This window comes from Trachemys scripta, chromosome 15 (genome assembly GCF_013100865.1).
Source record: "Trachemys scripta elegans isolate TJP31775 chromosome 15, CAS_Tse_1.0, whole genome shotgun sequence".
Taxonomy (NCBI): domain Eukaryota; kingdom Metazoa; phylum Chordata; order Testudines; family Emydidae; genus Trachemys; species Trachemys scripta.
In genome coordinates, this window is record NC_048312.1 from 23525465 (window position 1) to 23550961 (window position 25497).

General features: G+C 52.1%; 1 protein-coding gene across 1 annotated transcript; it reads left to right on the plus strand.

Annotated features, from left to right (window-relative positions):
* The first annotated feature begins 5370 nt into the window (after positions 1 to 5370).
* VSIG10 (V-set and immunoglobulin domain containing 10) lies at positions 5371 to 24553 on the plus strand. Its single transcript, XM_034791299.1, has 9 exons — positions 5371 to 5546; positions 8960 to 9244; positions 16464 to 16769; positions 18165 to 18452; positions 19396 to 19689; positions 20411 to 20521; positions 21177 to 21189; positions 22264 to 22430; positions 22934 to 24553. Exons 1-9 carry the CDS (start codon positions 5465 to 5467, stop codon positions 23056 to 23058), a joined length of 1671 nt encoding a protein of 556 aa, XP_034647190.1. The 5' UTR covers positions 5371 to 5464; the 3' UTR covers positions 23059 to 24553.
* The last annotated feature ends 944 nt before the right edge of the window (positions 24554 to 25497 follow it).

A 25497-nucleotide genomic window follows, 5' to 3' on the forward strand; every position in this document is an offset into this window, starting at 1 on the left:
TTTACATTAATTCTTATGGGGAAATTGGATTCACTTAACATCGTTTCGCTTAAAGTTGCATTTTCCAGGAACATAACTACAATGTTAAGTAAGGAGTTACTTACTTTGGCCCTTTTGGTAAGGAAGTGCTGTATCCTGGAGGGTTAACAGTTAATGGCCGTCTGGGATGAGCTAGGCAGCTAGGGGCTGGGGTTGCAATGATCAAGGATTGCTGTTCCCTTTGCTGTGAAATTGACAAATTAAGAATCTCTCTCGTTGTAAATTTCACCTCCAGCCCCTCAGTCTCTGTATCAGAGTTTAGCCCCTTCGCCCTGGCCAGCTCAGTGATGGGGAGTGGAGATGTAGCCCCATGTATCCTCCACCATGGCGATGATGCCGGCAGAGGGCAGGGTTCCTGTAGGATAAGTGTACAATTAAAGAACTAAAGTTTGGTTAAGAAAATAACACTTGCACCTTATAGTTCATGGCCAGTAAGGAAAAGGCCCCAATCAGCAAATAAATGAAGGCCGTGAGCAGAGTAAGTAGTGTTATGTGAAGTATGGGAAGGATGTATGGTTCCAAAAGTAAATAATAAAGTAAAAGAGCTGTAGTAACAAAATAAAGAAAAATTATCTTAAAAGAAACGAGCCCAAACCTTCCTCCTGTCCTGCTGGTAAGCAACAGGTGGTGGGGGAGAAGGCAAGAAAGGAAAGGCCTTAGGAAGAAAGGAGGCTGTAAATCTTCTCTGGATTAAGACTGGAAATAAGGATGAATTGTCTCAAGTGGCTTTTAGCTGAAGTCAGTAAAGGCAGTGACATCACTTGTTTGTTAAAGCGTATAAAAAGTAAACTCTTAAAGGGTTTCATTAATACCTGCTTGATGCTGGAGCCAACCAATATGGGTTGAAGCACCCTGGGTTTAGCCCTTTTGTAAGTATCTTGATCAAATGCGTATAAACGTTTTGTTACCGTTTGGGATGTAGTACACCTCTACCCCGATATAACACGACCCGATATAACCCCAATTTGGATATAACGCGGTAAAGCAGCGCTCCAGGGGGGCGGGGCTGCGCACTCCGGCGGATCAAAGCAAGTTCGATATAACGCGGTTTCACCTATAACGCGGTAAGATGTTTTGGCTCCCGAGGACAGCGTTATATCAGGGTAGAGGTGTACATTGCTTATTAGTTAGGCTTTTTAGGCACGTTTAGAGCAATTGTATAAATACCATTTTGGCCTTTGGATTTAATAAAGGAGTTTATGGTTAAATTAGTATTTGGTAGCTTCCATTATCAATATTAATCATTTCAAACATTATTAATAATTTCTACAATTCCCGGCTTGGGGCTGGGAGCAGGAGGGCTGTTCGCACCCCAGATGACTTGAAGGGCTAGGGGTGCACCTAACCTACCCACACCCCCATTCAGCGACATGTTGGCAGGCAACTGCTGGGCTCACCTCCTAATGCACCTGACGCTCACCTCCTCTTTTGTGTTGTGGGCCTCATGCAGCTCTCACTGGTCACTGGGAGTTGGATCCGGCCCTGAGGCTGAATCCTGCCCTGCTGTTGGGATTGGGGGAGGGAAGGCAGACTTCTGGAGCTCCCTATGGCCTCTTGCCCATTCCCCACACCAGTGTAACAGAGGGCAGGACTGAGGTCTCAGGCTTAGTTTCCTTCCAAGTTTCATAGGCAAGGCCTTGGCTCTGCTGCTGTGATTCCTGATCCGGAGGCTGTAGTTTTAAGCATAGACGTGGGAAGTAGGGAGCCCAAGTTGTAATCCTGGCTGTGACACATAACAAACAGTTTCAGATTGGGGCTGAAGATTATTTTATCCCGCGGCGTTGGGGGAGTTGAACCACACTGTTAACCCTGTATCTGATGGAAACCACTTCAAACTGGGGTGCTACTGCACTCCCAGCACCGCTCGTTCCAGCACCCCTGATCTTATCCGACTGATGCTGCAGAGCCCGTGTGGGTAGGCAAGATGACCTGCATAGGGATTTAGCCAAGAGTCCAGACCAAATACCTCCAACTCTTGCAAAAAGATGCAGGAGACCTTTAAAGATTCAAATAATCCTAGCCTTGGTCTTGTGCCTCATCCAAAAGACAGCTCCATAAATACCATGGCACCGTCTAGGTAGGTGCTGGGGCAACAGATTTTGAGCTGATCTGGAGGAAACCACCACGTGGTTCTGGCTTGTTTGTTCGGCACTAATAATCAGAAGTTCCCAAACTGTGACCTGATGGCTCTTGGGGAGCGGGCTGGTCATACTGTGCTAACTCCCAGGGATAAATAGAACTAGAAGAGGATACGAATACATAAATCCTTTGCTAATATTACTCTTCTATGTGAGTAATTGCTGTAGTTGCCACAAGAGTTTTACTTGATTATGCATAGGACGGTATCTCCTAAGATGTGCTCCACTCTGTGAAAAAGTTCCTCAACCCCCCATCTAAGACATACCCAGCAATACCGTCAGCCTGGAGATTGCTTTCTGGGGTGGGGAGGGGTCTCAGCTTGGCAGTTAGCAATGTAGGGGGGATTACGTCCACCCAGTATCGGTTTGGGACATTTTCCTGTAACATTTCTGCTGTTGATTTTAACAAACAGGTCTACCTTTCTCAATTCTTATTCTTTGGGCTTTACTTTCTCCTTTGGGTCCTTTTCCTCTTTCCTGCTTCCATCTCTTTTCCTTGTTCACCTTTCATTTTGCTGCCTCTTCTTCCTGGCTCTGTTGTTCCATTCCCTTTCTTTCTTCTGTGCTGCTTTCCAGCTTGATTTTTCTCTCTGCACTCGAGAGCCTCATTGTATTTTAATTTGTTTATTATTATTATTATTTTTATCTTCATCCTTCCAAGCAGTTTTTCTGGCTGTTGACTCCATGAAGTTTGTTCTTCTCTCCCAAAGCCTGTGTGTGATGGGGGGAGGATTGGGACTTGGGGGAGCGGGGGAATCCTGGGGCCAAACCCCGCATTGAACATCAGCGGGGCCTGGATTTCACTCTAGGAGCTTGATTTTCAGAGGTGCTGAATCCTCACAATCTCAGTTGAAATCAGTGGCAACGGCAGGTGCTCAGCACCTCTGAAAATCAGACCTTGACTCCCCTTATCCCCGAGGTAGTTTTCTCTGTACCTCGGCACCCCCCAGAATGAAACCTTTGGGCAACATTTAGCCCTGGTATCAGCAATTGCAACTTAATACACGTCAGTGGAGGTGCATCCACTTACCAGCAGGTGTGAATTTGACCCTTTGTCTTTCTGTGCAGCTCTGTGTCCCCTTTACCTCCCCAGCCTGTTTCCTTTCGTGCCAGATGGTTACTTTCTCTTTTAGCTGTACAAGTAGGTGCAGCCAGCAGAATCATTATTCCCTGGCACATTCCTCACAGCTCATGTGCTGAGCCCCACAGTCAGCCAGGGCCAGCACATCCACTGCTGGGCCTGTGCACTGTAGCCCTCTGCTCACAAACCATGAGGACCCTGGCCGTGCCCTCAGGGCGTCTTTAGGGTGGCTCTGTTCCAAGCCTGTTCTCCCCCGAGTTCTGTGCCTGGCGTCTAATCCCTGAGCTGAACCAGGGCGCAGGCTGTTGCTATGAAACCTTTGAGAGGTAACAAAGAGAGATAAACAAAGCAGATCAGTGAGGCAGAAGCAGTTGACACAAAGGTAGAGCCTGACTACAAAACACCTGTGAGCAGGGCGGGGCTGGAGATTGTCATGGCCAAAGTGTGCAGGAAGGCAGGCATATGAGGAGCGCATGATATGGCTGCTCAGTAGGAAACGCTCCATAGAAAAGGAGGAAGGGAAGATCATGGCCAGTGTGGAGAACACAGCTGAGTATCAGTAAGGAGACTGTGTGGATGAAACTCTCTGTTTCTGCAGCCAGTTCCCAGGGCACTGAACATGGTCAGACCTCTCTGAGGTCCTTTCTCTTGCAGGGCAGTTGCACAAAAGCAGGCTCATGAACTAATGCATGTTTAGCGTGAGCACCCCCGAGGTTTTCCAGGGGAAGGATGCAGGCAGGAGAGCGGCACAGACAGCGTGAGCTGAACAAGGGACAGGCACCAAGGAAGACAGAGAAGGGACCTGTTCCTTGCCAATAGGGCAGTGCTCTTCCATGGTGCCTGAGCTGGGTTTGTGGAGGTGCAATTGCCCGTGTGGGCATTTGGCCCCCTCTCTGCAATGTTAGCAGCCTTCTGTAAATAGATCATCCTCAGGGTCCTGCCAGCTACTTCCTCTTCCAGTGAGAAGCTGACCCCCTGGGTAGCCCTGAATCTGCTACTGCTCGGAAAAGATGCAGCAGTATCAACTCAGGGCCTTAGGGCTGAGCGCTATCCAAGTTCTGGAGCTCCTACTGATGTTGGTGAGAGCTGTATGTGCAGATCTAAGACAATCCATGGGCCAGAGTGATGCACGGTGGTAGGCACTAATGGGAGACTGAGGGAGTGCTAATTATTCACTGTCCTGCATCACATGCACATCTTCAGCGTAGCACTGTTATAATGCTGACTTCCCTTCCAGGGCCCTAGCCGCAGAGCTGGTTCAGCATCAGGAATTTCTAGTACATTCCTTGCTGCTCTGTTGGGATCATAGAACGTATCCGTAAGCTCTGTGGGGCAGGGGCAGGTACGCCCAACAGGGCCCAGATCTGTGACTGGGAGCAATAGGTGCTACTGAGAGAGAAAAGGCCTCTTAGACCACTGAGTCCTTTCCCCCGAAAGTGCCTGACACAGTCCCAGAGGCAATAGCAACCCTACTGTGCCCTTATGGAGCACCTTTAACTCGAACATTAGAGCACTATGGCCAAGTGGTGTTATCCCAGTTCTACCGACGGGGCCCCGGGGGCTCGCCCGGGGCACCCCAGCGACGGGGACCCGAGGGCTCGCCCGGGGCACCCAACCGACCGGCCCCACCGACGGGGACCCGAGGGCTCGCCCGGGGCACCCCAGCGACCGGCCCCACCGACGGGGACCCGAGGGCTCGCCCGGGGGCACCCAACCGACCCCACCGACGGGGACCCGAGGGCTCGCCCGGGGCACCCCAGCGACCGGCCCCACCGACGGGGACCCGGGGGACCCGGGCAGGCCGTGGCAGAGCTGGGAATGGACGGGGGAGTCCAGGTAGCACAAGCTGCTTCACCAGCTCCATGACCCTCTGCTCCGCTTCGCCGCCTCCCAACGGGCCGGGGACAGAGTCGGCGGCTTCGTGCTCCAGCCTCCAGCGCTGCTCGCTCCCCCCAGGGCCCGGGGCTGAGATCGGGCTCCCGGCCGGCGGGGGTAGCGCGCCGGGCCCCCCCTGCTCGGCTCGGAGCGCGGGGAGGGCGCGAGTCCGGGCGCGGGGGGGGAGAGAGGGAAGGAGGCGGGCGGGGCGGCTCCGGCGGGGCGGGGCTGGTCCCGGCCCCCAGCGGGCAGTGCCGGGGCTGGCTGGCGGCTTGGCCGGCTTGGGCACTCGCTGCGCGGCGTCTCTGTGTCCGCCCGCCCGCCCGGCCAGATGCGGGTCCCAGGCTGGAGCCCGGCCGCGCTGCTCCTCGCCGCCTGCCTCTGGCGGCTGCCGCCGGGCCGGGGCGCTGCAGGTACCGGGGGCCGCTCGGGCGCAGGGGGGCGGCGGACCCCGGGGCTGGGCGGAGAGGGGCCCGCGGCTGGCCGGCCCGTGCCCTGCTCGCACCTAACCAGCGCTGTGTCCGGCGCTGCACCCCGGCCCCTCCAGCCTGCCGGGGGCTCTGCAGGGCCCGGCGGGGGAAGGGCCCCTCCTCTGCCCGGCCCGGAGCAGGCGGCATGTGTGACGCGCTATTCCCGGGGCACGGCTCTGGGCCCGACGCCTGGTTTGTGCTGACCCGCACCTGCAGGGCGGCCGGGTAGGACCTGCCCCTCCGGGGGAAGCGGGGCAGCTGTAAGGTCAAACGGCTTCTGCTCCTTAGCCCTGCCCGGCTGCGGTAACCATCCAGCCGCGCTCCTCGGGAGAGCGCTGTGCAAAGCGGGGCAAAGTCTCGGGTTTCCGCTTGTAGAGGTTGGAGAAACTGAGGCAGGGAGTCTTCCCGGGGCTGGCAGAGCTGGGAACGCCGCTTTCCGCGCTCGGGTATCTAGGGCTGTTGTAGTGTCGACTCCTCTCCGGGAAGCTGTGGCTAGGTTTGGTTTCACAACGCCTTGTGCGGTAGGGAAGTATGATTAATCCCATTGTACAGGTGGGGAAGCTGAGGCACAGAGAGATGAAGTGAGCTGCCCAACTTAGTCTGTGGCAGAGCCAGGAATAGAATCCAGCTGTCTTGGGTCCTAGTCCGGTGATTTAACCACAAGACCATCCTTTTCTAGATCTCTGCCCAGCTCTTAATGGACACGTGTCTACAACACCCAAATAGTCACCTCCATAGCTGGCACTAATTGGCCATCTGCTAGTCAGTCTCAGCAGAGAAGCTGAGAATTGAAGGGGTCATGGATACTCCCACGCTGGGAAGCATTGCAGGGGAGGGATGTGGAGTATGGAGGAAGGTGGCATTACCACTGCACATGCTGTAAATACAGTGAAAACTTCAGTGCCCAGCGTTGTGAAGCTCTCTTGCATGATCACTGAGTGCACAGGAAAAAGTGTGTGAATTTTCTCTTAAAGCTACACAGCTGTTGGAAACTTCCCCATGAGTCTTGTTTGACTGCCAGGACAATTCCTGTGGCCTCATGGAAAAGCATTTCTGTTATTAAAACTTTATAGTTACCCTTTTTTAAACAACCTACTTCTGTGTGTCATCAACATGCAGAAGTAGCTATAGTTCTCCTAGACCGAACAATAAAGCGTTACAGGAGGCAGCGGTCAATGAAGCATTGAACTGGGACACAGGGGGCTGGGGTTCTGTGCCTTGCTCTGCTGCAGGACTCTGAGCAAGTCACGTTCCCTGCTGGTGCCTCAGTTTCCCATCTGTGAAATGGAGAGAACTATCCTCTGTAAAGGGGTTTGATGGAGCTGGATGAGAAGAGCTATATCAGAGCAAGCTACTATGATTTATTACAAATAGTCTGATAATACGGAGAGTACTTGTCATCATAGATCTCAGCGCGTCACAAAATGGGCACACGGTGCTATATCCCCTGTTTGTTATTGAGGCACAGGAAGGTTCAGAGCCAGAATTTCACCTGCAAATTCCTATTGACTTAATTGCTGCTGTTATTGGTCAATCGACTTGTATTTTGGTAGTGCCTAGAGAGCCTGACCAAGATTGGAACTCTGCTGTGCTCGGCCCTGTACGGTTAACCAGCCCTTGCCCTGGGGAGCTTCATACTGAAATAGGGTGGGAGGAGAAACAGAGGCACAGAGAGGGCAAATGAATTCGCACAGCAGGGCAGTAGCAGCACTGAGACTAGAGCCCAGGTTTCCAGGGTCCCCGTCCAGTGGCTCTCTCCACTGGGCAGCCCTGATCCAGTGGAATGGGAGAATGCCCGGCCCGTCTCAGAATCGGGCCGTTAGCTACTGGCCTAAGGGGAGTGGACGGCAGGGCTGGGAATGGAACGCAGCTCTTCTGGCTTCGGCTCTGTGCTGAGTCCACAAGCACAGTGATTTATGGCTAACTTGGACCATTCCCGCAGCCTGCTCCTCCCTGCTGCCCTGAACGTGTTTGCAAAACAAGCTCCAACCAGTGTTGACGAGTGATTAACTATTGATATATATAGCCTCTGGAGCACGGTGCGCATGGGAAAGAACAAACACAACACCATTCTTGTCAGTTCACCTTCCTTGTTCTGTCCGCTCCAGCCTGGTAGCAGTTGCGCTGTGAGATATGTTATCAGGGCTTCCAGTAAAGCACAAACAGGAGAGACTTTTACCAGATCATCTGTTCTTTCCCTTCCCCCCCACCCTCCTTGTTATTGTGGAAGTAGCAAGGCATTCTATGTAGAGACAGTTTTAGCGGTATGGTCACCACCTGCCTGGTATTACACCAGGAGTCCTGGCCTGGGTAAGCCAGATTCCAAGGCCTGTTTTCTGAGCGTTCCTCTGATCCAAGCCTGGCTTGCTTTGGGGTGCAGCGCTGGGTCTGCTGCTGGAATACAGTGTCCCGATGGGAGTTCTGCTCGCTGGCATTGGCCTCGGGCCAAGCAAGCCGAGCTCTGGTCAGAGGTTGATGAGGACAGTCAGCGGGAGGACTGGGTGGTGTCTATCATCTTCCAACTGCTACTGTTTCTGGAGCAATATTATTGCACTTTTACTGGAGACTGTCTGACTCCCGCACCATGGATGAGTGTTGCAATTGGAGCTGCTATAAAGGAGGAAAATGGGGAGGATGCAGGGACATGGTGGCTGTGAATGCTGAGACGGGTTAGTGACTTTGAACCCTACTCAGACCAGATAAATGTAGACTCCAGTCACTGCTGGCTCTCAATGCACTGGTCCCAGTAGCCCAGATGAGATTTGGCTCCTCACAAATCCCTTGCTCGCCGGGCTGGTGGGAGGGAGGGAGCAGCTAGCCCTGTGTCTTTCATTTTCAGCCCAAGCGGGGTCCCTGTTTCTGCTCACTTGTCAGCCCTAGGCATCTTTAGCTGCCAAATGCATCCCAGAAACCTTTGCACTGGTTTGTAGCAATGCTTCAAAGGAGGCACTGAGGCAGCTGTTGCAAAGGATACTGAAATAGAGGCCCAAAGACAGCCTCTTGTGCAACTGAGCAGAACCAGGGATGCAGATTTGGAACGGGATTTGGGTGGGCAGAAACTCAGCAGCCAGGGAAACATGCTTTAGGACAGGTCTGTTGGTGAGTGACCAGGGTGGTCCCAGTGTTCTTCCAGCAGGGTGTCCCATATATGGCACCTTAGATGGCCCCCTGCTTAGTCAGGGGTTTAGCCCCCGCTTTGTTTCATGGACGAGATGGCTTCCTCTTTGGTGCATGGCTTGGGGGATGGAAAATCCTTTGCTGTGATGCCCAGGGGGATGCACCTGCCAGCCACCAAAGGGGGTGGTGAGAACATGGGGGATGGGGCATGTTCTAACGCTCTCTTTCTCTTTGTGCAGGAACAGAAGAGGTGATCGTCGGGGAGGCTGGAATGAGCGTCGTCCTCGTCTGCCGAAATGTGTCCGAGCGAGCGGACGAGGTGGACTGGTTTCACGGTGACCCTGGCGCTGTGCCCCCACTCTTCTCCTCCAACGCCACGCTGCCCGAAGACGCCCGCTTGTCCCTGGTGGACAATAGCTCTCTGCACATCTCAGCGCTGCGCCCGCAGGACGGGGGCAATTACACCTGCAAGGAAGTGTTGAACGAGACCGTCCAAGAGCACAGAGTCACGCTCCTGGTAGCCAGTGAGTTCCTCGATGCGCGGTGTCCTGTAGCTGCAAGGGGCTTGACCTCACGGAGTCCTAGAGTTTAAAGCTAGAAGGGACCGCTAGTTCACCTAGTCTGACTTCCTGTACATCACAGGCCGTCTACACCAGCCAGCGCCCGCACGCTAAACCCAACAACTGAAGTGAGACGGAAGGAAATGGGACCCCCAGGGGATTAGACTATTCCATGCCATGGGCAGAGATTAGGAGGGACTGAAGTGTGCCTGTGCCCGAGGCCCCTGCAATTGTAGGGAAATGATTAAACAAGAGATACCCAGATAATCCTGGCAAGTGACCCCCACCCACAGGGTGCAGAGCAAGGCGAACCCCTCCCCTCCCCCCCCAAGATCACTGCCAATCTGACCTGGGGGGAAATTTCCTCCCCCAGCGAGCCGACCCTGAGCATGTGAGCAAGAACCAGGCAGCCAAGCCCCTGAGAGAGAGAATGCTTGGTGGCATCTCAGAGCCCTGGCCTGGCCCGCAGATGTGGCCTGCCAAAGCAGCTGTGCAGGAGGCCACGTATGAAATGGGAACCTCACTTCCAGGGCACCCCCGTTCGAGAGTGGTAAATACTAGCCACAGACATCCCTGTGCCCTCCGATGGGAATGACTTTCGGGGTTGAGATCGAACCATCCACCTGAAGGGGAGAGGGTCTTTATCCCACCCCCAGCCCCTGAGCCACTTGCTTTCCCTTTGTCTGAGTCCAAGTTACCCTTTGGGTTATTTAAGATGAATAGAAGCAGGTTATGATGTTGGAGCCATAGGCGGGCTCTCATTGTCTCACTTCTGCTGGCTTTCCCCAGTTCGGTGCCCGTGCGAGTCACAGGTAGTGCTTTGTGTAGATACACGGTCTCCCTCCGCAGAGATCTGTCCCTTTTGAACAACAGTAAGGAAACCCTGACGTGTCTGGGCCGAGGCAGGGATAGCTCAGTCCAGGGCACGATAGGGGATGTGAACGGTCGGGAGACAGGCAAAGCCACTTGCATAATTGAAATGGAGAATGCATTCCTGCTGGCAGCCATCCCACCTTGGGCTGCCATCCTGGTAGACTGCTCCGGCTAAGCCAGATTGGTTGGTGTTTGGACGGCAAAACACAGGCTGCTGCAGGACATGGGGGTGGTCATTCAGCAGATGGCCCTCTTCCCACTGAGTCAGTGCCCTGTGGAGTTGTGGGAGATGAGAAATAAAACCAAGGTCCTAGCTGCCTGTTAAATATCCCATGGGCCTGTTTCCTGGCCAAATTGTAGCTGGGGTAATCGTATTCTGCGGATTGAAATCGAAGCTTCAGCTCTGGACAGAATTCTTTTTTAAATCCCTGTCCTGAACTGTTACGCAGTAGTGCTGGGCATTGTTAAATGGCTACTGGGTTCTTCCCCAGAAGTGGCTGCATTTCACTGGAGAAGGTTCCTGCGTGTGTAGTCTGGGAGGTGCGTTGGAATCCTGTGGAATGAAGGGCACTGTGTAAATATAGGGTTCCTTTAGGACCCCAGCAAGGGGGGTCGTAGTTTCTCTCCGTTTCCAGAATCTACTCCCCACTCCCGCTGGATGACTGCAGGGCTGTCCTTAGACCTCCAGCCAGGGTTTTGCCCTACACTAACTGGGAATCTAGTGCCGGGCTGACAGCACGAGAGTGCAACGCTTAGAAAACCTGCAGCACAGGCAGGCAGGACGCCAGCCCCTTGCGGTTCCTTGCTGATGTCCCTCACCTCTCACTCGGCCATAGCCGCCTCTAGAGATTAGAGAGGAGCACAGTCTGCCGATATAACTGTTAGCCGCTCTGCCCAGCCTAACTGGGTGCAATGGGGACTCTGATCCACTCGGGCCTGGACTGTGACCATCACTTTCCTATGCCCCGCTGCACAGCCCATACTGCTGTGATCTAGGGTCAGGGCTGCATTCGAGCTGGAGGAGTAATGTCTACCTTGTGTAGACACATCTGCGCTAGCTTTGATGGAGGCAGTGTGCTAAAAACAGCAGCGTGGCCACAGCAGCATGACTGGTGGGATGGGCTAGCCGCCAGAGTATGTACCTAGGGGCCCAGGCGGGATTGTACGGCTAGGGGAGTGACTCTGCTATTGCAGTCAAAGCTAGCGCGCCCACGTCGACCCAAGTCGACGTTGGGATTTACAGCTCCAACTCAAATGAAGACGTAGCCTGGAATGAGGAAGAGTCTGTATCCTGCTACCTCTTGAGCTCTCCAGTCCCCTGGCGTGTGATGTTCTGCATTAGCTTTGCTCCTTTCTTCCTTGTTCGTTACCTGCTGTGAACAAGCTATTGTATCCTTTGTATCGGTTCTCTCAGCCTTATTTCCTGTTTGTGTTCAGGGTGTTCCTCTCACTGAGAGCTGCTGCACCCATTTTGCCCAGAGCAGCGCTCCAAAAGGTCAGGCAGGGAGAGAGGCCCTTTGCAGTGCAGGGACCCCCGCCGTGGATTTGAAATGAACAGCTGATTTGTAGAGGATTCAAATGCAAGAAATAAAGCTGCTGCGGCATGTGGGTTAGTGGGAAGTGCGCACTCTAGAGTTCTAAGCCCAACCCTGCCGCTAATTCCCAGTGATCTTGGGCAAGTCATTCAACCTTTCTGTGACTCAGTTTCCCCAATTGTAAAAGTATGTAACCACCTCGCAGGGCTGTTTGTGAACCTTAGTTATTTACACTTGGTCGAACACTGCAGACATGGTCTGTATGATCATTGCACTGGGGGGGTTGTTGTTTGTTTGTTTGATGTTTTGGGGTTTTACATGGAATATATAAAACGGGGCCCAATTCATGGACTTCCTGTGAAAAGGTTGGATAAGGAGTGATGGACAGCTCAGTCTTTGTAGTGAATCCAGCAGAAGGTTAAGAGTGACTTGGCCACTGTCTAGAAGGACCTACACAGGGACAGATTTCCGATAGCAGACAGAAAAAGGCATAATGAGATTCAGTGGTTGGAAGCTAAAGCTAGATCAATTCAAACCAGGAACAAGGGGTACATTTTCCACAGCGAGGCTCATTAAGCACTGGAAGAACTTCTCGAGGGATGGGGTAGTTTCTCCATCGCTTGCAGTCTTTCAGTTGAGATTGGGTATCTTTCGAAAAGAGACGCTCTACCTCAGCCAGAAGGGCGCGGGAGCGATTGGGTGAGTTCTCTGGCCTGTTGTCCAGGACGTCAGACTGGGCCATCAGAACGGTCCCTTCTGCTTTAAAATCTAAATGAAAAGGTCCCAAATATCAGAGAGAACTTAACGATAGCAATCAATAGGAGTTCAGTTCTGGCTTTTCGCCGTTGTCCTGTGTTTGTGGTGGTGCCGAGGTGTGTGATTTGAGGGGAAACGCACACCCAATCTCCTGGAACGTTCGCACTTAGTTTGGCATCAGTGGTGGCTCAACTCCCTTAACTGTAAGTTAACAATATGTTTGTCGGGCAAGTGGGCCCGCGTGCACGGGCTAGTCATTAGCGTTGATCATCACAGGTGAGGACAGTCCTCGAGCTGCTGTTTTGAAATGTGTCTAGATGCTAGTAGCGTTATATTGTTGTAAGCCAGGCGTTCAGACGCTAATCGAACTCTAGTCCGGGTGGGAGATTCCAAGACCCAGCACAAAGAGATGGTGCTTTTCTGCTGAGTCACCCTAAACTCAGGTACTTGGACCCTAAATAAAGCTGTGGAGTAATTTCTGATGACTCATGCTGGCAGGTTCACTCATATTAACTCCAGCAAAGGCTGGATCGGCTCTTTGGATCTGGGACAGAGGAAATTCTGCAACTAGAAACATCCCATTTTGGCAAGAAAGCTTATACTGAGGCTTCGGCTTAGTCACTGGAGTTACCAATCAAGCCAAATCCCAAGAAAGGATATGTTTGCAGTATAGAGACTGTTCAAAGCAGGGTGGGGAGTTCACCTGCATCCAGCTATTTTGCCCTGACTATTTGAATAAGGTGGGTGAGTCATAGAAAATGAATGTTCTGTTTGTTTATACTAGTATGCAAATGAGCTCTGGCTGAGTCTGTGCAGCCTTCCATTATCAGCCCGAGATGGAGCAGGGAACTGGGCATCGGCGTCTGGGCCTGGCTCTGCCACTAACTCTCTGTGTGAGTCTGAGCAAGTTGCTTAACCTCTGTGCCTCAGTTTCCCTATCTATAAAATGGGGATAATCATTTTCCTGCAGAGGGGCCAGTGCAGCGTAATTACTCGGTGGTTAGAAAGTGGTGTGAGCTCTCTCAAATGGCCAGTTCTACATCAGGGTAAACGTTTTCCCTAGCGTACGGAGGTGATGATATTTATGAGCAAAATAAACCTCACTCTCAAACCCTGGGCACAGCATATAGCCTAACTCTGCTGCCTAAACTCCACGTATAAGAGAAAGGAAAGGGAGGCTCCAGGTTTGCTACGCTCTGTATCCTCTCTAACCAGCCCGATGGAAAAATCCATATTAGGGCTGTCGATTAATCGCAGTGAACTCACGCGATTAACTCCAAAAAATTAATCGCAATTTTAATTACACCGTTAAACAAGAGAATACCAATTGAACTGTACTAAATATTTTGAATGTTTTTTCTACATTTTCATGTTTATTGTATTCTGTGTTGCAATTGAAATCAAAGTGTACATTATTTTTAATTACAAATATTTGCACTGTAAAAATGATAAACAAAAGAAATAGTGTTTTTCAATTCACCTCATACAAGTACTGTAGCGCAATCTCTTTGTCGTGAAAGTGCAACTTACAAGTGTAGATTTTTTTTTGTTACATATCTGCACTCAAAAACAAAACAATGTCAAACTTCAGAGCCTACAAGTCCACTCAGTCCTATTTCTTGTTCAGCCAATCGCTCAGACAAACAAGTTTGTTTACATTTGCAGGCGATAATTCTGCCCTCTTCTTATTTACAATGTCACCTGAAAGTGAGAACAGGCATTCACATGGCACTGTTGTAGCCGGCATTGCAAGGTATTTAGGTGCCAGATATGCTAAACATTCGTATGCCCCTTCATGTTTTGGCCACCATTCCAGAGGACATGCTGATGATGCTCGTTAAAAAAATTTATTAATTAAATTTGTGACTGAACTCCTTGGGGGAGAATTGTATGTCCCCTGCTCTGTTTTACCCGCATTCTGCCATATATTTCATGTTATGACAGTCTCAGATGATGACCCAGCACATGTTGTTCATTTTAAGAACACTTTTACTGCAGATTTGACAAAACGCAAAGAAGGTACCAACGTGAGATTTCTAAAGATAGCTACAGCACTCGACCCAAAGTTTAAGAATCTGAAGTGCCTTCCAAAATCTGAGAGGGATGAGGTATGGAGCATGCTTTCAGAAGTCGTAAAAGAGCAACACTCTGATGCAAAAACTACAGCACCCGAACCACCAAAAAAGAAAATCAATCTTCTGCTGGTGGCATCTGACTCAGATGATGAAAATGAACATGCGTCGGACTGCACTGCTTTGGATTGTTATCGAGTAGAACCCATCATCAGCATGGACGCTTGTCCCCTGGAATGGTGGTTGAAGCATGAAGGGGTATATGCATCTTTAGCACATCTGGCATGTAATATCTTGCGACGCTGGCTACAACAGTGCCATGCGAACGTCTGTTCTCACTCTCAGGTGACACTGTAAACAAGAAGCGGGCAGCATTATCTCCTGCACATGTAAACAAACTTGTTTGTCTGAGCGATTGGCTGAACAAGAAATAGGACTGAGTGGACTTGCAGGCTTTAAAATTTTACATTGTTTTATTTTTGAATGCAGGTTTTTTTGTACATAATTCTACATTTGTAAGTTCAACTTTCATGATACAGAGATTGCACTAAGGTACTTGTAGTTGCAGGTGAGTTGAAAAATGCTACTTTTGTTTTTTTTACAGTGCAAATACTTGTAATCAAAAATAAATATAAAGTGAGCACTGTACACTTTGTATTCTATGTTGCAATTGAAATCAATATATTTGAAAATGTAGAAAACATCCAAAAATATTTAAATAAATGGTATTCTGTTATTATTTCAGTGCGATTAATCACGATTAATTTTTTTAATCGTTTGACACCTTAGTCCATACTCTTGCCCAAAGGAAGCAGACGCTCCTTACTAAACCCTGGTTTGGGGTGGTGCTGGCAAACTATGTTTGTTGTTGCAGTTTTTGCTGCCAACTGGATAAATGCCCTACAGAGCAGCCCTCAGATCTCCTTTCCCTTGGGCCCCCTCCTGTGCAGACTGTAGTGCCGGGCTTTGTTTGACAGCCCCTGTGTCGGACAACTGCTCTCTAAAGATAGAGTTGAATTAGGAGTCGGGTTGCGCGGGCTGGCACGGTAACACAATGTGCTAACCCTGAAATCCCCAAGACTATTACTAGGGGGAGTTGTTTGATTACTGTTTGAGTGCCAAAAATACACGTGAATGGATGTGGAGTTTAAAGAAAACAAACTACAGACCGGAAATAAGGAGAAAGCACACTCAGCCCCAGTCTTTGCAACAGCTGAGAGCAGCCCCCCGTCCTGTGTTGCACCCCCCCCATCCTCTCACCCCGCTGCGAATGTAGCAGTCTGGGGCTACAGATGGCTCTTGACTTGCTGTCCCCTCGTTCAGTTCTTTCGCTATTTAAATAATAAACCAACATAATCCCAGTTGCTATCAAACCAACAGCCCTGGAAGGAGTGCAGACATGACGTCCCTGGGTCCTCTGGATTGTGGAATTTGCCCCCGCAGCTGAACTGCAGTTTGTACGTTGATCTGGGCTGCAAAGCAGAGCTGGCACATGCAGTCGTCTTGCAGCAAGCAGAGTAGGGCGGGCAGGGACGGAGGAGGCCTTGATCTCGGCCCAGGGGCTCATTGCGAAGACCCAGGCTCCCATCCTGTAAGCTGTTCTGTGGCCACGTGGAGCACCAACGTTCAGCCTCCTCCTGCCTAAGGGCTGGGCTTGACCCGGTGCACTGGGAAGCACTCAAGCTTTGGCTGCCCACGGCCTGGCAATAGGGACTCCTGCAGCTCAGGGCTGTAGCTGGCCACTTCCCCAGGAGGCCTTTAAAAGCCATTGGAGGTAGATCGCACAGCATGCACGGGCATTGTCAAACGGGGGGGACCCCAGATAACCCGCATTCCCCAGCTAAATATTGGGCAGGCTTTGCTTAGACGTAAGGTAGCACTTTACGCTGCTTTGAGGGGACTGTTTTGTTACACACCCCAGTTCGGGTTTCTCCTTGCCCATTCCAGGTGGCCCCAGCAGCGTGACTGTCAGCATCTCCCCCGCCGCAACACTGCCCAATGGCACCGTGTACGTAGACAAACGCGACGCTGTGATGTTCAGCTGCACCAGCAACTCCTATCCCGAGCCCACAATGGGGTGGACTTTCCAGGTGCCCAGTTCGGCCCCGGAAACGTTTACTGAAGTCAATGGCTCCTCCACCGTCTACACCCTGCAAAATCTATCCTGGCGCTTCCAAGGGAACTACTCCTGCACAGCAAGGAACCCTCTCAGTGGCAGAAGTCAGACATCAACCAAGGAGCTCCTGGTCTACTGTGCGTAAGAGCGTTGGCAGTGTTATGGCTTGGTGAAAGGAATGGGGGGAGGGGGGTTGCTTTTCCAGTGCTTTCCCTGCCAATAGGTCTGGGTGTTAGCACAGGGGGTGATCAGAGCAGGAATGGTATCCTGGCTTTTGCTTCTTAAAACCTTTTGCTACAAAAAACTGGGTCCAAATGTAAACCTCAACCCTGAACCCTCCTAGGGGAGGAGGGGGTGGGTGGGTTAGAATCTCTGTATTCAAATCTGCCTCAACCATGCTTGTGAGTCTGGTCCAGGATAGGCATATTGTCCGAATCAGGTTCGAATGGATGATCTTGGTGATCTGGGCCACAAGTCTCACCCTGAGCTGGAGCTGGGTCTGACATCATCGACCTTGTGCAGCTTTGCACACAACTGGAAATGGACACGCTGATCATTTCTGCGGCACCACATTTCATCCCATGTCGTCAAACTGAATGCGTGTAGCAAGAGTCTTGTCATTTCCCACGCTCACTGGGCGAAACGTGAGCGGTTTCATGGGTGAAGCTTGATGATGATATTTACGATTTGCCATGTGGTAGCTGTGTTGGTCCCAGGATATCAGAGAGATGTGGTGGGGGAGGTAATATCTTCAATTGGGCCAACTTCTGTTGGGGAGAGACAAGCTTTGGAGCGACAGAGAGCTCTTCCTCAGCTGTGGGAAAGGTAATTTCCAGAGCTGGAGAAGAGCTCTGTGTCACTCAGAAGCTTGTCTCTCTCACCAACAGAAGTTGGATCAATAAACGATATAACCTCACCCACCTTGTTTCTATGCTATTTACTGACAAGTAATATTTGTACAGTGCTCTGAAGCTGTCGGGCCCTATTCTCACCTGGTGTAAACTGATGTAGCCCCTGTGAAGTCAGTGGAGCTATGCGAATATATGCCGCCTGAGATCTGGCCCGCGAGGGACGGTGTATGCACCACAATGTATCAGGAAGGACGAAGGTGTGATTGCTAAGACGTACTGCTGTATTAACATCAGATAACGCACAAGCTAAAACCAAAACTGTCCTGCACAGCATAAGGACGGTTCACTGCCTAGTGTTTAGGGGGACAGGCTTTCTTGCTCCCTGTAAGGGCTGGGTTGAGATTGCCCCACTGCCTTTTCTGTTGGGAACCTCGTCCCGGGTCTCCAGTGGTTGCTGTGTGCTGCTATGAAAAGAGCACACGTGCCCCCCAAAGACTTGTGTGAAACTGCAGGGAGGGTATTGAGACAAGTGGGAGGAGAGAAGAACCATAAGATTTTTAAAAGGAGCTAGGGGAAGAATAATACCTCCCAGGCTAACGTGCTGATACCGTTACGGTTTCACGACATGGCGTATCTCAGCAGAGATGAAGGTGTCTTTAACCTCGTGTGTTTTGCTGTTAGATCCCCCGCCGTCGGTCCCAAGGTGTTGGGCTCAAACTGCCCAGGTGGGGTTGATGCTGCAGTTGTTTTGTAACTGGCCCGGGGGATACCCGCACCCCGTCCTCCAGTGGACAGAAGACGGGCGAGACCTGGAGAATTCGAGCTGGATCGTTAATGCAACAGGCACCGGGGACACCCACGTGGAAACGCTGAGCAGCTCTCGCCTCTTCCACGGGAAGACGTTCAAGTGTGTCGGGAGCCACATCCTAAAGCAGGAGAAAGCGGAGCCAACTTGCACTGTGCAGATAAGTGCGTCAGCCTGTCCCTCCCTGGTTAGCCATTAACGAACCTGTGCATGTGGAGAGCCAGGCTGCCAGCTTGGCTCCAGTGAGAGCCCCAGACACGGGTCTGAGGGCAGGGAGTCATCCAGGGAGTCTGATTCTCCCCTGCCTGCACCTCCTGTGGTCACTTCCAGCTGTGCAAAGTGGGGTGGACCCTAGTGAATCCGGATGGGAGCGTTTGACACGACAGTCAATGGCTATGCAGGGCCCAAGGCAGCGGGGATCAGAGCCTGTGGCCCAGAGCCTCTGCCTAGGCATAACTTGATGGACATGAGTAGTTCCATGGAGGTCCGTGAGATGATTCACGTGCATACAGCTACTCAGGCACGTACGGGTTTGCAGAAGTGGGGCTGAGAATTTAAAAAGTCCATAGTGATGTTGGGAGCCTCGATTTTTTTGGTTGCCCAACTTGAGGGACTGGATTTTCAGTGTGTGTGCACGCGCTAGGATAGGGAAACTGAGGCACAGAGCTGTGTAGTGCCTTGGCCAAGGTCACCCAGCAGGCCAGTGGCAGAGCCGGGACTAGAACCCAGAGCTCCTGAGACCCAGTGCAAGGCTCTATCCATCAGGCCACCCTGCCTCACAAAGGAAGGGATCCGGCCCCGTTTCAGCAAAGCACGTGCTTAACTTTGAAGGTGGGCAAGTGCTTACATGCTTGGAACCAGGGCCTACAAGACTTGCCCAAGGTCAAAAAAGGCAGAGCTGGGAGTTGAATGCCGATCTCCCAAGACCCAGGCCTGTGCCTCCTCTAATTATCTGGGTGAGCAGTGGCTGCCTGTCAGTGTGGATCCCAGGTTCTTGTACATACACCCATACTTGAAGTCATTTGCAAGTTGCTCTAGGAACATAAGATCTTTTTCCTATAGGATTTTCAACCTCTTTCTCAACTCCCTTCCTCCCTCCCTGTTTAGAGGCCCCTTCGCTGGCGACCGAGCCACTGAAGACATGCTTTGTGGGTGGCACCGTGTCCCTCACGTGCCAGGTGGTGGAGAGCAATCCACCTGCAAAAATCAGCTGGCTTCGGAATGTCTCCCAGCCAGAGGTGGAGATCCAATCTGGGGGGAGGTACCTGGTTACCCAAGAGGGCAGCGTCTCCAATCTCACCATTCAGAACTGCTCCCATGACGCTGACGAAGGCTACTACGTCTGCAAAGCTGAGAACCCCGTGGGGCTGAAGGAGGCCTATGTTTCCCTCACTGTGAAGAGTAAGTTAGCAATGCTGCAGCTGGGGGGGGAGCTGAAGTAGGGTGCGAGGAGAGGGAGCATGACATGAAGACAGGAGCAGTAAGTGAGTCTCTGATGTACCGCCCTGGATTCGTCCCCTCTAGGGCTCCCCGTGAGACGTAAAACCCTAGGGAGAGATGAGCTTACGCCTCATTCATTTGTGTGCGTTCATAGTTGTCTCCCACGTACCTCTGTCCATCAGAGCATTCCCAGCTGCGGGGGGGCGGGGGCAGTGGACACTGGCTGGCAGAGCCGTGAGCTTAGTCTGGTGAATGGGTCCAGTTGCCGGAGGTAGCAGGATCAGGGTGAAAAACGACACAATTCTTCCACCCTTGATTATAAAACCAGCCTGATGTGTGAGAGAAGCCGTTTACGGGTCAGCTGAGTGACTGGTGCGGTCCCTTCGTGAGGCTGACAGCGTGTGTTACTGTGTAGCTGTATTGAACGCACGTGCTGAAATCTGCAGCCAGCCAGAGCCTAGCCGGGGCAGTTCCCGTGGCACACTGCTGTGGTTTTCACCTGCAGGAGGTGTGTGTGCATGATGGCAAGCTGGTGCCCAATGCACCCATCCTGCCGAAGGAGCAGGCCAGTTACAGGGTAACCATTGGCATCAGGGCAGCACTGTGACCGGCCCCACACCTGTGTCTAGCCAGTGACCATCCCATAGGCTGAGCTGCTGCGTCTCTCCTCTCCTCCGCACAGAGCCGGTGAACATAGTCGGGGTGGTGGGAGCAGTCGTGGTCCTGCTGCTGCTGGGAGTTCTGGTCATCTCTGGAATCATTTTGTACTACAACCCCCTCCTGTGTCTGAAAGGTAAGAGGAGCTGGCACACAGACCCCCCCGCCCCCTCTCTGCCCTTCCCAGCCACAAGGCACACAGATGGGAGTTCTGCTTCTCCAGACCTGACCTGGTGCAGTTCTTCAGTTTTACCCCAGCCTGTAATCCTGGGGCCCTTCCCCACCCCACTAACCTGTGTCCACCACTGATGGGCACACCTTACCTCGGGCTCCTTCCCCTAGCCCCTATAGGAATAGTGTTCACTTCGGAAGCTGGGACAGAGGTACCCAGAGAGCGGGGCACTTGCATAGCCAACCAAGAGAGGATGGCATGGCTGTCTCTCTGCGGGACCTTTCGTAATACTGGAGATTGTGTGTGTCCTGTGCTAAACCTCCCTCCTCTTCCCCTGCAAAGTTGTATCTGACACTGTTGTCTCATCAGTCTCTGAGCCGACCACAGCTGCCTTCTGCTGCTTCAGGGGGACAGCACCACCTCCCCGAGGCTTTCCGGCACCTTCCCGGGCTGTGCGTCCGCGTGGTGATTGCCTGGGACAGTCCCAGTTCAGTATAATAGACAATATTTCCAAAGGCAGCAAATGATCTTACTGTGAAACTGACTTTGCTTTGTCTGAGGAATCACGTTTATGAAGGTCTCTTAAATCTTTTTTTCCCTTCTCCCTTCTTCCCCCCAGGCAGCATATTCAGGTGAGTGTTTTCCTTCCCCCGATCTCTGTGCAAACCTAGGTATATCTGCTGTCCGGTAGACTTGCTGGGGTTGTAGCTAGGATATACACTACCCAAGGTAGGAGCTGTATCTACTGAAATCATAGGCTAAGGTGAGTGCAGTGGTAACGATGCCACGTCCTGCACAGAACCAAGGACAAAGCCACAGGCCCGAGTCACTTGAGCTAACTGAGACTCTCTGTTAGCTATTGCCAGTAGCCAGGCTTCTGTCCCCTGTGGCACAGCCGCTAGAAGGGGTGAGATCACACGTGTTACGCTGACCCGAGGGAATAGAGAAGGAAACGCCAATGTAAATTCCTCTCGTGCTGTTTAACAAAGTGCCGTTTGGTTAAACTAAGTTGTGGGGAAGAGGGAGGGACAAGGTACCGGAGACTCCTTGGCTGGTCTTGTTGCAATGTCTTTGAGATTGCTGGAGAGACCCTGGCTTTTGAGTCACATCCCCTGCCCCCTGAAGACAAGGTCATTCTGCCTTGATTCTTTAAAGTGTAGGGAGTAAATAAAAGCAACAACATGCTGCCTCTCGGGTTTACAAATAGCTTCTCCAACCTCAAGTGACAGCAAAACAGGAACCTTCCTGGGGTCGTGGGGTTCTTCCCTCCAGCTCCCTTTTCTAGTGCTTATTGTTCCTCCCCTCCCCTTCTGGGTTCTGTCCACTCTTGTGTGGCTTTGGGTGATTTCCTTCCCCACCGGCGTGCCTCAGTTTCCCCACCTGTGCAACGGGGAAAGTACTCCCCTCACAGGTGGGGAAACTGAGGCACGCCGGTTATCCATGAATGTTTGTAAGGACTCTGAGGACTTTGGATGAAAAATGCTGCCGAGCTGCAAAGCCCTCTCAGCACTATTGCTGCCCGTGGACTTTGAGGGCGTGAGTCCAGGACTTGACAAAGCAGCTGTAACTAGCAGCACCCTGTTAGAGACAAAGGTACAATTCCGTAGCCCCCTGGGGGAATGGAGGAAGGCTGGGGGCTGGAAGGAAGAGGGAAGGGGCAGCCCTGCAGCATTCTCAGTCACTTTCATTTGCCCTCCTGATCACAGGAATCAAGACTCAAATGATGTCTTCATGCTGGTGGATTCAGATGGAGAAGAGGAGGAGGAGGAGAGGGAGGAAGAAGAGGCGACTGGCAACTCCAATGTGCATCGAGTGACGGCCCTGGTGAACGGGAACAGCGCCCAGGCTGGTTCTGGCTACCATTTTACTGAGAGTAAGCACCTGGCTTTGGAGACGCATCGCTGCACAGTGAGATAGGCTGCCCCTATCAAGCTGCTTGGTAAAATGTCTATGGGTGGGAGAGGCCACCATTTTCCCCATGTCCTCGCTCAGTGGGCGGTGTCCCAGCAGCACCAGCTGGGGGACGGGAGGAGCAGTGAAGGACTCCACCTCTTCTCTCCCCCCGCACCTACTGCATGCAGTCACACGGCTGCTGGAATTAGGTGATGAGGAGCATTTGTATTGTGAGTGTCTAGAGGCCTTGGTCAGGGATCAGGGCCCTGTTGTTGAGGGCACAGCACACACCTAGCGAGAGAGAGCCCCTGCTCTGAGAAGGTGCTCACAGTCTGAATGGGCAAACAGAGGGAGGACGGGTGGGAAAGGACTGTAGTGAGGCTATTCCACACTCCATGGCTTGCCCTGGGTGCTTGGCTTGGCCCGGCCATGGCTCTGGTAGTAATTGTGTGCTAGGGTCTTCTGCCTTGTGATTTCTTCTAGGTGACAGCAATGAACTGCACAGTGAGCTCCCAACAGAGGAAGTGGAGAGAGAAGAGAGGCCAACTACGCAGAGGCCAATTCTCCCTTTTCTTGCTGAAATGGATGGAACTGTGGGTGGAAGTTAAACTTCAAACGCATCATTGATACATGGCTGCACCTAGGCTGTTCAAATTCCTGCAGGGGGATCCGTCTGATCTGGTTGTTAGTTTCTTTCTTCCCTCGCCCCAGCCCTGTTTTTCATTCTTTCGTTTTGTTCATTCTTTCATCTCACACAGTTCTTTTCTTCTCTTTCTTTTTGGCTATTTCTTCCCTTCTCTCAAGTTTTCCTTTGTCTCAGAGTTTCTTGTTAATAAGAGGAAGTTCAGAGGCAGACAGAGGTCAGGAGGAATGTGTCTCTGCTTCAAAAGATCTTGTCCTGTAGGTATCCTCTTCATCTCTAAGCCTGCCGCCGGCTGTGTCCGGGACCCGTGGGGCGTTAACAGGAGGGCAGTTCTGGATCATGAAAAAGGCTAAAGGCAATCCCAGCAATATACTTGTCTGTACAAGATGCAGCAAAAACTTGGGGGGGAGGGTTGCAGGCGTTTGCTTCATAACTGCTAGAATGGGCATAGGTCTGTTTTTTATGAAAACGGTCCGGTGCTGGAAGGGAAGGTCAGGACGTACTGTGCGCTGCGTGGCTTTCGCAGGGCCAGCTGGCCTGTTCTGCACTGAGGAAGTGAGAAGATCTCCTTGAAGCTTTGCATGTGATTTCGATTCCGACTCCGCTCTAAAAGCATCATCCAAGCTATGGGGTTCTCCTACTGCCAGCTCTGCCTAGTTGGGAGGAAGAAGGATGTTTTTGTAGTTAAGATGCAGGATCTGGGTTCTGCTTCTCCTGCCACAGACTTCCTGTGGTGCAAGTCTCATAGGCCTGAGTTTTCAAAAGTGGCCACTGATTTTGGTGCCTCCGTTTCGGGCTTTCCAACTTTAGATGACTGTCAGGAGAGGCAGAACCCTAACTTGCCTATGTGCCATGCACCTTCCACTTCAGCAGTGCGACTGCCCGGAGGGGAGCAATATGCTCGGAATGGCCTATGCTGGGGGTGGCCAAACTTACCGATCCTCTGAATACAATAATCTTCAGACTTTCAAGAGCCGGGCGCACCTACTCGGGCCCACAGCCTCACCACCCTGCTGCAGGGCAGAAGCCCTGAGCTCCTCCATCCCCCCACAGTCTGGTAGGTGGAGAACAGGGGGACATAGGGGACTCTGAGAGCTGCACTTGAACTGTAAAAGAGCCGCATGTAGCTTGCGAGCAGCAGTTTGGCCACCCCAATCTCAGAGTCACACAGGAACGTAACCCACAGGAACGCTCAAAGAGCGGTGTGAGCTGACCCGGCCCAGGATGGAAGGGCACTATGGGGCGGATTGCTTGCTCATCAGGGCCTGGAGTTCTGCCTCAGCAAAACCTTACTCAATAAATGCAGCTAGTATTTATTCCCTGTCTGATAGCCAGTTGTGTGCTGCCCTTGCCGCAGCTTCAAAGAGCAGCTCTCTCTCTGTTTGCCCGTAAACCAGAATGTTCCTAGTGGTATGTGGATGTGATTTTTGTTTATGGAATAAAATTATTTTTCTGACAAATCTGCTATGCGTTTCTGCCTGGAGGGGGGAGCTGTCCCTTTTCTGAGACATAAACATATTCAATAACTCCAATTTGTCTATGGCTTCTGCTCTGCTGGGGCCTTAGCTAGAGGTACCTATCGCAGAGTGTGATGTCTAAGCCAGAACCCGCACAGCCAGCCCTTAACAAAGCAGGAAATGGTAATGTTTGCCAAGCTCATTAGTGTTCCTATAAACCTGTCTGCACCAGTTTAGTTCAACACATGCAAAACTCCTCTGCGGCTGTCGGGTTAGAAAGAGCATATATCGCTCCAGCTGAAGTTAATTCCTTAATGGACATAAACCATGTCTACATGGCTCTGTCCAAGGGGCCATGCTGGAGGCTGCACTGGTTTGGCGAAATGGCTGCAAGACAGAGGTGAAAGTAAGCCGGTACGGTCCGGTACGGCGTACCGGCAAGAGCCAGTACTCCGTGCCAGACTGCACCGGCTTCTGCGGCAGGGATTTAAAGGGCTCTGGGCTTCCCGCCGCTGCGGGGAGCCCAGAGCCCTTTGAATCCCGCCCGCGGCTCCGGCAGCCAGAGCTGCGGTGGGGATTTAAAGGGCTCGGGGCTCCGTGGCGGCCGGAGCCCCGGGCCCTTTAATTTGCCCCGGGGGCTCCCAGCCACCTCTGCAGCTGGGAGCCCCAGGGTTGATTTAAAGGCCACAGCCTCGCCCCAGGGCCTTTAAATCATGAGAGGCCCCGCCCCCTCAGGACTCCGGCAGTACCGGTAAGTTCTGTAAGTTACTTTCACCCCTGGTGCAAGCTGATGTGCAGACAAGGCCGAACACCCTACCCCACTCAGTCGTTTGACACTAATGGAAGCCCCTGCCTCCAGCCCTGGGGTGCTAGGCACAGCTTCTGCTGAAGCCCCATAAGTAGTGGCCCTAGATACATTTTGCTGGGCAGAAGACCTGGCTAGAGCG